Below are 14,434 nucleotides of genomic sequence, written 5' to 3'. Positions count from 1 at the left end.
CCGGTGGGGACATTTATCGTCCCCACCGGCTGGTTGGTAACTCTTTCTATTAATACAACTCCTTAATACTAATGGCGAGATAGAACAATTGGTGAGAAAATATATGCATTTGTGATTTATTCTTCTTTTAAAACAGAAAGCAGTTTAAATTAGTTACGGTGGCTGAAGAAAATATATTTGGAGGAAAATCGGAAATGATAATTTTGGATTTTTTTAAACTGCGAAGACGCAGAGTGATAAACATCGGCAAATCAAAAATTGAGCAACAACAAAAGACTTGAGAAACGTCTTCGAAGAAACCGCATATTTTAATGCAGTTAATTACTTTCATTCTAATCAACGATTTTATTAACGTTACGGACAAGTTTGATTAATCGGTACAGTTAATTAGGGATAGCCATTATCCTTAATCAACCTTTTTATTACAACAAAAGGGTTTTTTAGAGATAAAAATCTCCAGCACATCGTAAATTATCAATCTGACAGTTCATTAAAATTACGTCTTGTTTCAGCAATTGATTTACACGCAAAGAATTTCGCAAGTTCCTTATCCGACTTAGTATTCCCAAGAAAACTGTTTCATCACGTTTTTTTTTTGTTGTTCCTATTTAAATAGAAATAAATTGACTACGCAATATCGCACAAACATCTTCATTTTGTTTTGAAGAAAATCGAAACCTAATTTTAATTCAAAATTCGCTAAATAAATCAGAAATTTGAATTTTAAACCCGATTTCCAATATCAGTTTTAAAATCCTTCTCAAGCCTGACGCAACTGCTTTAAATGAAAAAGTTTCCGGTTTCTTGTCAGATTTTCAACTCAAGTGCATTGAGAAGTACAAAGACCATCTCTATTTCCGTATCGACGGCTCATGTGGCTGGCGGTATCTTTCGGTTCGATCTGATTTGGAGGATATCGTATTCCTTCCCCTAGGCTCCCTTAATCTCTTCTTACGCGTTGGTCACTTTCCTTTATACACACCTCCAATATCTTCTTTCATTTATGTCATTTTGCTTTCCTCTTCTTCTGCTTGTCGCGGAGTAGAAGAAGAGAAGCAAGTGTGGGGTACTTTTATACACAGCTTCTGCACATAAAGATAATTCAGGCAAGAGTTCTTGAATGATTGCTGTTATCAAGTTTCAATGAAAGTAACAATGTCACACTAAACGTCTTATTATGTTTTAAAGAAAAAATATCTCCTTAAACATAATTATCCGGTGCAAACCTTTTTTGTTTGTATGCTACGTTGAAGCATCAGACCAAACCGAATTAATTCTCTAATATTAAATATTATATCAAATGTTTTGAAATCCTTTCGCTCTTTTAGTGTTGATTTTGACGGACAATTCTAAGAAAAGGATTTAATTCATTGTCGAAATGGAGTTCTTAAAGTTGTTTTTTTGTAGGATTTGGTATCCAACATCATTGGTATCCAACAACAAAAAATCTTACTGGTGATAAATTTGTCGAACTTTTGGTTACAACAAATGTGCAAAAGTTGTTAGAAACAACTGTGTTTACTTGTTCTTTCTCTGGAACCTCCTTCTCATTGAAGACAATCAACATCATTCTCCGTTTCATGAGACTCTCGGTCCATCGTATTCGAGAGTTCAGATGGTTGGCAACAAACCATTAAGGAAGGGCCAAGCTTTGTCTAAAAATGTTCAGAGTTAAATTCCCACATAAACAAAATCAACTGCGGAGCTTGACTCGAGAAATTCCTTGTATTTTTGAATTCTTGCAAAGAATTTTGAACTGTTGCATTCCTTAAAATACTCTCACTCTTCATTCTCTTTCATTACCGTTTTTTTAATTCATTTTATAATTCCATAACACTTACCAAACTCCTATTCCTTTTCCACCACTACAATAGGTAATGGCTATTGTTATAGCTATTGTTAATAATGGCTATTGTTAATGGCCATTATTACGTGGCGTTTGCCCATGTAATAATGCCTCAATGAAGAGCTGCCACAACTGCATTTATCAATGCAATCTGCTATATCACAGAGACGCCATCAAGTCGAAATCTACAATATAATGAACACTACCGCACTGCATATTATGAGAAAAAGGACTAATGTCCGATACAATGTAGAATAAATGAATAACTACAATGTATTATTATAGTGGGGAACCTGATGAGGGGATTGTCCGTGACCCTCAATGTCCATCTCAGTTATAAACATTAGATTTTTATTATATTTTATATCCTATTTTAATTGAAATCATTCTTCCAGGAAAACAACTTTTAAAGCTAAGATTAACCAAGTGATCTCCAAACTCAATATTTCAGTGTAACCGCCAGTGAGAAATCATCAGTCAAGCATAATCTCGAAATCAACATTGGTTTGGAAATACAAACAAACCGAATAACCTCGTTTTAGTATTTCCGCAAAATAGTCAGTTATTAGGTTGACAGAATTACTCTGAATGACGTGATATTTACACTCGTTGTAAAAATACATTTACAGGCGATATTTTCACGTGAAATTTACACTCATAGAAGCCGAGGACATTTCGAAGTTAGTAAGAATCGTTCCTAATAACTGTTTAATCAAAGTTATTGAAATGATTATCAAAACAGTGTTAAGTCTTACACTAACACCTCGGTTTAGTGGATTTAGTTTCGTCCAGTTAATATTGATCATTTTCATCACAGCATCCAAAGAAAGAAAAAAATGCATTTTTTCTTTATTTTTTTCATTTTGTCTTTTTTTTCATTTTTTCTTTATTTTTCTTTTTTCTTTATTTTTCCTTTTTCTTTTTCCTTTATTTTTTCATTTTTTTCTTTTTACTTCATTTTTTTTTCATTTTTTCTTTCCTTATTTTTTTTCATTTTTCTTTATTTTTCTTTTTTTTGTTACTTTATTTTTTCATTTTTTCTTTCTTCATTTTTCCCCCTTTCTTTACGGTTACTCGCACTTTAGAAATAATCAAATTCAGCAGAAAAAAATGACCAATCTAAATCGCTAATATTATTTCAAAAATTCAAATTTTAAGTTATATGTAAAAGGAAACTTTTCATTGATTATGAAATATAAAAGATATGCATTATACAAGTTATAAAAATTTAATAAGGGATATGTATTTTATAAAATATATGACCATTATTCCAACACCCTTTAGAAAACAGCATAACAAAATTATAATCATGCTGTCTTTCTAACAGAATCTGTGTAGAGGAAGTGACAGGAATCGAGCATGAGGTGAGGTTATTAATACCCTGGAAGGGTAATGGATGGCAATGCTGTGGCCAATGAAGCTCTAACTGAGGCTCGACTATTGCTGTTACCCTCCTACCATGATCAGAGCTTTAATAGCTCAATGACACCTTATCCCTACACTGTCCTCTACAGATAATGGGGAATATGAAAAGCATTCTTGCTTCGCCCCTTTAAGCCAGTCCTTATAAGGACTATAAGACTCTGTGAGTTATTGGGATTTTTAAGAAAAATTTCGGGGTCGATCAGTGTGTAAATTCAAAGAGTGCAAAACTTAATCGAAATTAAACAGTCTGTTTATTTTTTTTTCGGAGCTAATTTTGATCTAGTTTTTGGAACTGTCTGCCTAAGGCTATTTTCTGTATTGTCTCGCGGTTATGTGGTTTTATTTGTGTGGAAAGCATTGATTGTTTCCTTCCTTAAATGGTGATCTCCTCGTCTTTCTAAAACTTGTTGAATTTATCGAGGTCAGATGACCTGGTTTGGGTACAGACCATGTCACGAATGACGAGGATATCCAAAATATGAAAAACCGAAACGCACTTGGTGGAGACGGAGTCCCCAACAGGACACTCAAAATGCCTTCATCATAAAGCTATTTACAAAGGTAAATCTTAGTACTATAAATGAAATCTCTGCAGTACTGGGATTTTATTACTTCCCTTTTGGATTAGCAAAAGCTGCAAATATTTTAAAAGTACATTAATCTCTTTCGACCCCTAAAAACTGTGATTTTCAATTTTGATCATATGCATACTTATTGCGGTTATAGAATAGTTTTTAAATATTAATAACATCATTTTAGGTTACTTTAAATTCGGTAGATGGCAGCACATTCTGGAATATATTTCATTTCTGAGAGAGAGAGAGAGAGAGAGAGAGAGAGAGAGAGAGAGAGAGGTTTAAAAATATAATAATCAGATATGTACCTATTGATCATGCATTATTTAACATTGATGGCATTTTCTGCATACATTTTTATATTAACTAAAGTTTATTTTTATTTTTTAGTAATCTTTTCTCAGTATTGTGAAACAGACATAGTAAATTCCCTTTAATCTCTAGCGATCTCTATTGTTCATATTAACTGACTTTTGTATTTCAGGGATAGTTTTCATCCGTTTCAAGAGAAGGGATTTACCGCTGTGCAGTTCTTTTGCCGATGTAGTTTTTTTACGTTGTTGTGGGTCATCACCAACTACATGTTTGTACATTCCCTCCGTCTCCTAGATACAACAGACGTAATAGCGCTCTATTCATCCAACGTGTCCTTCATTTACTTGCTGTCGTGGGTAGTTCTGCAGGAGCAGTTCGTAGGCATCAGGGTGAGTTCGCACTTATTCGTTGTCGACACACACGAACTTCGTTTTAGACATTTTGTAACTTTCATTCAATTCTTTATTAAATTATTCTGAGATATTACGTGAGTTTTATTTTTTTTTTTAGTTTGATTTTCAGATTTTGTAAAGTTTTTAGTTTGATTTTTAGAATTTAGGTTGCTTTTTTTTAATTTGTCCGTACATCACATTAACTGCTCAGACCGAGTTGATTTTAATGGTGTTTGTTGTTTGGAATCATAAATAAATTTGTCGTCTCAATTTTGGTCCAAATCATACCATTTTAAATACGTACTTAAACCTCTGGAGTGATTCAATAATATAGTGTTCAATATTCTAATATATAGGACTGCTGTTGTATATTACAAGACAAGTTCTATAAGTATACAATAGCAGTCCTGTATATTATAATATTGTATACTACATTACTGAATCACTCCGGAGGTCTAAGTACGTATTTAAAATGGTATGATTTGGAACAAAATTATACTACTATTGTAGAATACTGTAGTACTATTATAGTATACACTTTATTATACAATGAAACCTGTGGAGAATTCATGACTAAACAAACACACGTAACAACCACAGTAATAAGGTTTTTATTAATAAGTAAATATTTCGACCTAAGTCTCATTGGACATCATCAGTACAGTTAATTCAAACAATACTAGGAATAGCATACAGTTAGGGCGCATGATCACAATGGAATCTCAATGTGCGGGCAGTAGCGTGCTATAGAATTAAATTAAAATATATCTGGAGGAGAAAAAAATTACATTAAAATAAGAAATATTTTAATGTAATTAAAATATTTCTTATTTCAATACATAAATGTGTTTGTTTAGTCATAGTATAATTTACTGTAATTTACTTATACCGTATTATACTAAAGTATTGTACCAACGCTTTGAGATATGTAATTTCCACTTATGTGTAGAGTTGCTGATTTTTTTTTTAAAAAGGAGTGACGATATTCCTTCATTTGGAATAAGGTTCTTCATATATCCGAGCACCCTATTTCAATTTATTGAACTGCCAAATAATTTTTTTCTCTATTATTAATAATATTTTTGGTTTACAGATCAAGTGTTGATCAATTTTATTAACTGAACCAACTAGTTTCGCCAAACTTTGACTGTTGGCGTCTTCAGGGCACTTACATATAGGTGAAACAATCTCACAATTATGTGTAACTATAAAACTGACAAGAATAACTGTAAAAAACTGACTAAAACAATTACAAATAAAATAGTATCGAACGTGCATGAAACATGTATCGCGTGTATAAGATTAGCTAACTGTTGCTGAGAAACTTTCTGTAGTTTGTATTAAAGTTCATTTCTTTTGTTTTTAAAGTTTGATTAGGGTTTTCCATATCTCTGGGAGTATTAAGCCTTGATTTCTGTTAAGGTTGACAGTAGAACGGGCGACTGTGACTGCTTCTTTGTAAATTCTTGAATGGTAATCTTCCTCTAAGTAAAGGGAACAACTTTTTCCCATTCGATGACATGGCTAGTTGTGGAGAAATGAAACCGATAGGCCAGAAATGTCCTGTCTGTTGTTTTTGACATAGCCAATGTGCTCTTTTTGCCTGATTTCAGGGCTTCTCGAAGTGTGTCCGATGTAACTAGAGCCACACGAGCACGGAATATTATAAACTCCAGCATATTTATAGAAAGGGTAGTTGTTTTTTGGTTTTTTGGAGATCTTAGTAGTTTACGAATAGATGCTATTGGTTTAAATGTTACTCTTATTTTGTGTTGTTTGAGGAGACTGGCGAGCTTGTAGGAGATGCCACTTACAAACGGAATTGAATATCTTCTTGTTCTTTTTGTGGTGGTTCAGACAAAAGGACTTTATTGACTAATCTACTTGGATAGCCGTTCAAGTACAGATTGTTGGAAATTAATGTTAACTCATCCTGAAGGGTCTCGTTGTTTGTTGTGCTGCGAATCGCCCTCTTCTTTAGCATGTATACAATGATGAGGTTATGTGAGATGTGGTGAGAGGAGCTGAAATGTAGGTAGCGACCTGTATTGGTCGGTTTTCTGTACATCGATAGATTTATACTGCCATCAATTTGTTTTTTGATTAAGATGTCTAAAAACGGTAATTGTTTTTCTCTTTCAAGTTCCAGAGTAAATTTAATAGAATGATGGAAGGAGTTGATCTTTTTGAGAAAATCATATAGGACATCTTTGTTGACCTATATGAATTTCTACCTACATTTCAGCTTCTCTCACCACCTCTCACATAACCTCATCATTGTACACATGTTAAAGAAGAGAGCGATTCGCATCACAACAGACAACAAGACCCTTCAAGATGAGTTAACATTAATTTCCAACAATCTGTACTTGAACGGCTATCCAAGTAGATTAGTCAATAAAGTCCTTTTCTCTGAACCACCACAAAAAGAATAAGAAGATATTCAATTCCGTTTGTAAGTGGTATCTCCTACAAGCTCGCCAGTCTCCTCAAACAACACAAAATAAGAGTAACATTTAAACCAATAGAATCTATTCGGAAACTACTAAGATCTCCAAAAGACAACTACCCTTTCTATAAATATGCTGGAGTTTATAATATTCCATGCTTGTGTGGCTCTAGTTACATCGGACACACTTCGAGAAGCCTTGAAATCAGGCAAAAAGAGCACATTGGCTATGTCAAAAACAACAGACAGGACATTTCTGGCCTATCGGTCTCATTTCTCCACAACTAGCCATTTCATCGAATGGGAAAAAGTTGTTCCCCTTACTTAGAGGAAGATTACCATTCAAGAATTTTCAAAGAAGCAGCCACAGTCGCCCGTTCTACTGTGAACCTTAACAGAAATCAAGGCCTAATACTCCCAGAGATATGGAAAACCCTAATCAAACTTTAAAAACAAAAGAAATGAAATACAAACTACAGAAAGTTCCTCAGCAACAGTTAGCTAATCTTGTACACGCGATACGTGTTTCATGCACGTTCGATACTATTTTATTTGTAATTGTTCTAGTCAGTTTTTTACAGTTATTCTCGTCAGTTTTATAGTTACACATAATTGTGAGATTGTTTCACCTATATGTAAGTGCCCTGAAGACACCAACAGTCAAAGTTTGGCGAAACTAGTAGGTTCAGTTAATAAAATTGATCAACATTTGATCTGTAAACCAAATATATTATTAATAATTCTCAGGATCAAGAAAATAAACCTTCATTATGAATTTTTTTCTCTTTTTCTTGCTGTCATTTTAGGTTCCTTTTCCATATGCTAATCCACATAAAATGACATCTTGTCAGGTTTAACTGAAGGGCCGAGGCGTTTCTCGAAAAATCCAATACGTAAATTATTTCCGTCAAGGACTTTCGCTCTCGAGGATGACAAGTACGTCATCGACATATGCTAACAGTTTTTGTTCTCTGTCGCCATCGGTTCGATGAATTGGTTTATTGGCTTTTAGCTCCTTAATTGGTGGTTTAAGGGTCAATATGAAGAGAGAGAGAGAGTCTCCGTGTTGGACCAAACACCCGAATCGAAAAGATATAAGACAACTTTAAGCACCTTCAACAAATAGGACCCCAAACTTATTTCTTTCATTATTTCAAAGATGCATACGTAAGTCACTGGTTCGGAAGCGTATTCAATAACTAAACTCTTTAACAGGCACAATTGGTTGATAAGCTAATAGCATTCATATGCGCATCTTAGATGTATTATGGCATCTGCTATAATTCTTCCTTCTACGTTATATTTTTGATTTTTGTACTCGGAAAACTCGAAGAAGAAACAAAGTAACCAATTGCATGTGTTTATAAGCGAATCGCCATCCCATATTACATCCTTCTTTTTTTATATTCCACGTTGCTTACCTGGTTATCATTACTCAATAATATCTTACATACTTCAGTGCTGTGTTGTCTCTCATTTTGTTATTTATCTTTCTTATCCTTCCTATGATTCCATAGACGCTTCTCGACTTTTTTCTAGGAACTCAATTTTTCCATACTTTTCGATAAGCAGAGCAACTCGTTTTTAAGAATATTCGGTGGCATCAAGTGGACTCTAAACATAATTTCCTGGAATAGAAGTTTATATTAATTATTTCGAACGTCTCTTTCCTCACTTGAATGTTATCTGTATTTGTAAACCTTTCTTTAATAGCTAAGTGTTAAAAGAATGACATAAAACGTAATGTCTTCCTCGGCATCGGGATAAAACCTTGGGTCACATTTGAATATCACCGTTTTTGTTCATTATGTTAAGCTCAACGCCTGGAAGCTCAGAAGTACTCATTTCAGATTTTACGTATTTCTTGTCATAATGAGCATTACGCTCAACCGACTTTTTATAAGTATTTCCATGCATACGCTGAAACTATTTAGAATATACTTCCAAATTATATCAAGTTTCATTCAGCCAGAAGGAAATTACCGCACAAAATAATACGACACATTTTGCCTCTCTGTGGTCCTACAAATGGTCCGAGTGAAATAAAACTTGGATTAGCTAAACAAATTTACGAAAATCCGTTCCACCAGAGTCCCTGAATGGACGGAATAACTCGCCTATGGATGGGCAAAACAATAATCCCAGTGGATTTTGCGAATCATATTTAATTGGCTACTCAACATCGAACTGACTCAGTGATCTCTAAAGCTTTTTATACGCGGAGTCTTTAAATCCAAAAGAATGGATTTGCAAAATAAAAAATTTATGGGAATTCTAATTATTTCTCGTTCATGATGGGGAGTTGAGCCATAATAAATAAACTTCCATGCAGAAAAAAAACATTTTTTTTTTCATTAAGTGACATAAATTCCTCTTCATTTTGAATCTGCTTTTTCTTTTCCTGAATAACTGATTTCTTCCTGTGAGATAATTGGTAGCTGTTGAAAAGACACAAAATTCCTCAAGTAGAATTATAATTTCATTACATGAATAATTTCGAAATGCTGATTTTAATTTATTGATATATGATTTATTTTCTTTGTTCTTCTATTTCCAGATAGTTGCAGTAATACTTTGTAACACCGGCATCGCGCTTTTGGCTTACATGGATGGAGTTTCACGCAGGGCAACACTAGGTGGCGTCGTTTTAGCTGCTGCAGCAGCAGCAGGCTCAGCAGTTTATAAAGTAAGAATAAATACCTGAATTTCCATGCATGAAAGGATGACAGCAGGCATGATTAAGCGGTCCAATAATAATATTTACTGCGTTCTGTTTACACAAAGAAATGATTATTGTTCTCAGCGATAAACACAAGCACGTTAGAAATTAAAAATGAATTTAATTTTCAATGGTTTTCACTACTGAACACAGGTAGCGAGTGTGTGTGTGTGTGTGTGTGTGTGTGTGTGTGTGTGTGTGTGTGTGTGTGTGTGTGTGTGTGTGTGTGTGTGTGTGTGTGTGAGGAATGTCATTAAAAAGTCGAATGAACTAAAATTTTATTTTTCTGCTTCCTGTTTTCCACAATAGACTGTTCCACTATTGCTCAAAGGCATTGTTTAAATTTTTCGGATAGTTTAAGTGCCAGTTGTAACAATACTTCTCAAATAACTGGGGATTTTATTATTGAAGCGATCCTAATAAATTAATTGTTACAATGTTCGCGTTTTGATAACGTATAACTTATTTTTCAAATCGGGACATTCTTTTTGAAACACCCTGTATTTACTGCATTCTGTTTACACAAAGAAATGGTTATTGTTCTCAGCGATAAACTCTCTTTAAATTATAATAAGCCATTTAAATTTCTTCCTATTATATCAGTCTGAATCTTTCGAAATTATAGCCTGTGAATAACATTAGTGAGACTACTTAATCTATCAGTTGCGATGTGGAAAAAATTCTTTTATTTTTCTGCTCAAGTATGTTTAATTCAATGAATGAAAAAAGACCTTCGTGAGCATCCTCAGCACAGTCGGTATCGAAGACACCCATTGGTCGGAATCCCGTGAGCGATACAAGGAGCTTTTATGTGACGATTTCAAATAGAAGGTGAGTTAGCAGGTGTTGTTGTTGGTGTCGTTTCTCCAAACGGAAACTGATGTTTTTCGTACGTCAAAACAGGCGTAACGTCCGGAGAGTACATGAAGTAAATTGACATAATACACTGGCCTCATAGCCTTACTTGCTTCGGCCGTAAATCGAAATAACAACAAGGAAGACCTCCATATATGAATAAGGGTGGAATGCAAAGCTCGTGTTTAGATAGCAGGTGCATAGCCATTTGTATTCTCTTCGAGAAGGCGTGTTCATATCAAACCGACGTAACAGAGATGAAAAAATACTTGGTTTTTCGTGGAGGCATGAAGTGGAAAGGGATATACAGCAGAAAAGTAGTTTGTTTAACCTGGCGTGAACATATAATTTTAGGATTTCTGAGTATTGGAAGCCTGAAGTGGCTTGTAAAAGTTCCACGTTTAGTCTCTAGAGCAGGGTTTCTGCACCATGTAAAAATAAATCAAAATACAATATATATATATATATATATATATATATGTGTGTGTGTGTGTGTGTGTGTAAAAATTTTTTTACCTTGGGGATAATATATATTAAGGATACCAAATAATTTTACAAAATTGTTTTTTTTTCTCCTTCTCCCAAGTAAGCAAAACAGTTAAGTTTGCGCCTGAACGTACTTCAAGTCTAAAAGGTAGTGCGACACCAAGGCAACTCGTTGTAAAGGTGCGTAAAGCTCTGATCACTATTCTTAGTATTTCCCATAATGTAAAACACATCTCACTAGAAGATGTATACTGTTATACATTATGGGTGGGGGGGTCACTACCCAGACCGGTTTCAACCTTTTTTGAGGTCTCCTCAGTGAATAGCTAGACCCTGAAATATCAAGGTTTATAGTCCTTATAAGGACTGGCTTAAAGGGGCGAAGCAAGAATGCTTTTCAGTAATACAGAGTAATATTGTTTTTAGTAATACAGAGCCTTATCAACTTTACCTATACAAGTTGCTTTTACTTTGAATAAGAAACTCTGGATGAGATAAAGATGTGAAAATTTTTTTACCTTGGGGATAATATATATTAAGGATACCAAATAATTTTATAAAAACTTAGTTTTTTTTACTCCTTCTCCCAAGTAAAACCCGTCTGGGTAGTGATCCCCCACACACACCCATAATGTATAACAGTATACATCTTCTAGTGAGATGTGTTTTATATTATGGGAAATACTAAGAATAGTGATCGGAGCTTACCCACCTTTACAACGAGTTGCCCTGGTGTTATACTACCTTTGCTGATTATTTCTTCTTTTTTTAATGTGCACCTGACGAAGGCTAATACAAGCTGAATGAAACTAGTTGTATCGTACTAATAAACTTTGTTTTCATTTCTATCGGTTCTAGTCATTATATCTTTTTAAAAAATGTATAACAACCGAGTAAATCAATCTATAATATATATATATATATATATATATATATATATATATTAATTATAGATTGCTTATATATATATATTACGAAACGTACTATAGGTTTGTAAATAAACTTTTCGTGGGTGAGAGCAACATAGCAAAAACGTGTGCACTCTTCAATGCGGATTCATTCAGATATTAAATTCTGTATACTGTGGGCTCAAGTTTTCATTATGGTCTCGGACCCATGTTGTTTGACTCATTCAGTCCTCCCACCTTCGGTGTTAATGAGTAACTTATTTGGTACTCGGTTAGTGTCATATAAAAGTGATTAGTGTCAATACAATTTATGGTTAGGTACTTAAAGACTACAACTCTTTAACATTGGCGTTTCGTATTTGAAAACCTCATCGACTACCACAATTTGCCTTGAGATGTAAACACTCAGATATAAAAGTAAGATATCGTCTACATAAAAACTTCGAATGAAACAATTACCGTACTGTTCTCTCTTTCTGTGTCCCCCCCCCAGCATTGATGTTTAGATTGTGTAAAATAAGTGTGTTGTTAAAAAGTAAAATTAAAATACCCGTTCTCGCACATTGGAAGGTTTCTTATAATTATCACCTTAAGGACACAGATCTGTTTCTCACGTATCTTGTTGATTTTTCAGGTGCTCTTCAAGAAGCTGATTGGTGAGGTCAACTTCGGCCAGCTATCTTTATTCTTTTCCTTGGTTGGTGTGATGGACGTCTTACTTCTGTGGCCTCTCATACTCACTCTTTATTTCACAAACGCTGAAAATTTACACTGGGATTACCTACCGTGGCTAACGCTGAGTGGGGCAGCGATGCTCTCTCTGGGTAAGTGTACCGCTAAAAATGTAAGCATTCGTTGTCAGAAAGAATTATTAGGGATATGAAATATGCGACACTCCTTAAAAAACCAGAGACCACCATCAGTCGTGTTACTTAAAAATGAAGTCTTAAATTAATTTGTAATGAAGATGCGCAGGTATCGTGTCTGGTAAATGTTTGAAGATTCAACCATGCAAAGAAGCGTCGGTTGTGACACCCAGAGGATCGCACAGTAGCACCGCGTGATATGTTTTTTACAATAAATTGGATATTGGGACTTTCTTTTCACAGATGTTCGCCCATGCAAAAATATTTGATGGTCACAAACGATACAACTCTAGAAATAAGAGTTGCCACTTTTAATTTTCTTCCGGAAACATCAAAAATGGCCGGTGTGCGCGCTCCCTTCATGGACTTATATGGTTTAACTTAAATCAAACAACGAAGATCGCTAGTAGTTATGATAGCGTAGTTGTGAGAGACGTGGCCCTTCAGTTAGAAAGGGCTAGATTCGAATCCTGTTTTGGACCTTACATTGTATGAGTTACGTATGTTTTCCATTTACATTGTGTGCCATAGTGGTTTCCCGAGAATGGTTTGTCTGCATGTATCACTCATGTTGTGTTATAACTTCAATATCGTGCTACGTCTTTCACTGTGTTATGGCCGTGCTTTTCATTTAACATGTTGGGTTATTGCTGATTTTACTTAAATAACGTGTTTTCTCGGTATTTTCATATTTGTTTTTGTTATGTTAGGTCTGTAGCTTTCCGTCTCGTTGTATTTTATTATAACTCTAATACTGTGAGGCAGTGGCATCTAGAATTGCTTGTTATGTATGAGTTTTCATTTGCATAGCGTGTTATGTCTGTGTTTTACTTACGCTGTGTGTTGTCTGTTTTACACTAAAGATGTATGATTATGTCTGTGATTTTCACTTACATTTTGTGTTATGTCCGTTGTTTTTTTCTTATATTACATGTTATGTCTGTGATTGTCACTTACATTGTCTGAGTTAATGCTGTTTTTCACTTACATTGTGTTGGTTACGGTTGTTCTTTACTTACCTTGTGTTATGTCTGTGTTATTCACTTACATTGTGTCGCTTATGGCTGTTTTTTACTTTCATTGTTTGGTCACGTATGTGTTTTTAAGTGAAAGATGGAGACAAAACAATGTCTTGTTTGCATTGTTCATACACATTATAATGTATTCTTGTATGTAGTATTGTAGTATTATATGTGTCATTTACTTACATTCTGTGTGTATATTATATCTGTTTCTTAACTTACATTCTGTGGGTTATAGCTGTGTTATTTGACTTACAATGTGGGTAATGACCGTGTGTTTTTGTCATGACTGTGTTATCAGAGTAAGTTTTGTCTGTATCTTTCACTCGCAGTGTTCTGTATTTTAATAGTGTATGACTCTTCCATCTCTCAGCTTGCGTGTGTAGTCTGTTTTTTCACGTTTGCTGTGTGTTATATCTGCACTTCTCACTCATATTGGGTGGGGTGTTGCTGTGGTTTTGAAGTGGCTGCCACTTCAAAACCACAGCAACAACCAACACTACGTTTAGTTTAGGAGTTTGACTCCACTAAACTAGTGGAGTTAAACTCCACTAGTTTAGTGGAGGGGTTGCAAAC

The 14,434-nt window shown here is 34.4% G+C and overlaps 1 protein-coding gene and 1 long non-coding RNA gene across 2 annotated transcripts in view; one reads left to right on the top strand and one right to left on the bottom strand.

The window, feature by feature from the left end:
• Positions 1-14,434, bottom strand: part of LOC150094609 (uncharacterized) — a 944,400-nt gene that overhangs the window by 39,507 nt on the left and 890,459 nt on the right. The gene's annotated exons all lie outside the window — the stretch shown is intronic.
• Positions 1-14,434, top strand: part of LOC150094611 (solute carrier family 35 member F3-like) — a 79,809-nt gene that overhangs the window by 52,108 nt on the left and 13,267 nt on the right. Inside the window, exons 3-5 of the mRNA XM_090411562.1 lie at positions 4,331-4,550; positions 9,560-9,688; positions 12,605-12,794. Of these exons, the coding sequence (XP_090267688.1) occupies positions 4,331-4,550; positions 9,560-9,688; positions 12,605-12,794 (539 nt within the window). The remainder of the gene's footprint in view (positions 1-4,330; positions 4,551-9,559; positions 9,689-12,604; positions 12,795-14,434) is intronic.

The sequence above is a fragment of the Typopeltis vanoorti genome, chromosome 21 (assembly GCF_054136105.1).
Source record: "Typopeltis vanoorti isolate ZY-2024b chromosome 21, IOZ_Tvanoo_1.0, whole genome shotgun sequence".
Classification (NCBI taxonomy): Eukaryota; Metazoa; Arthropoda; class Arachnida; order Uropygi; family Thelyphonidae; genus Typopeltis; species Typopeltis vanoorti.
Note: the sequence above shows the minus strand (reverse complement) of the source record. Positions and strands in the feature narration are given on the sequence as shown.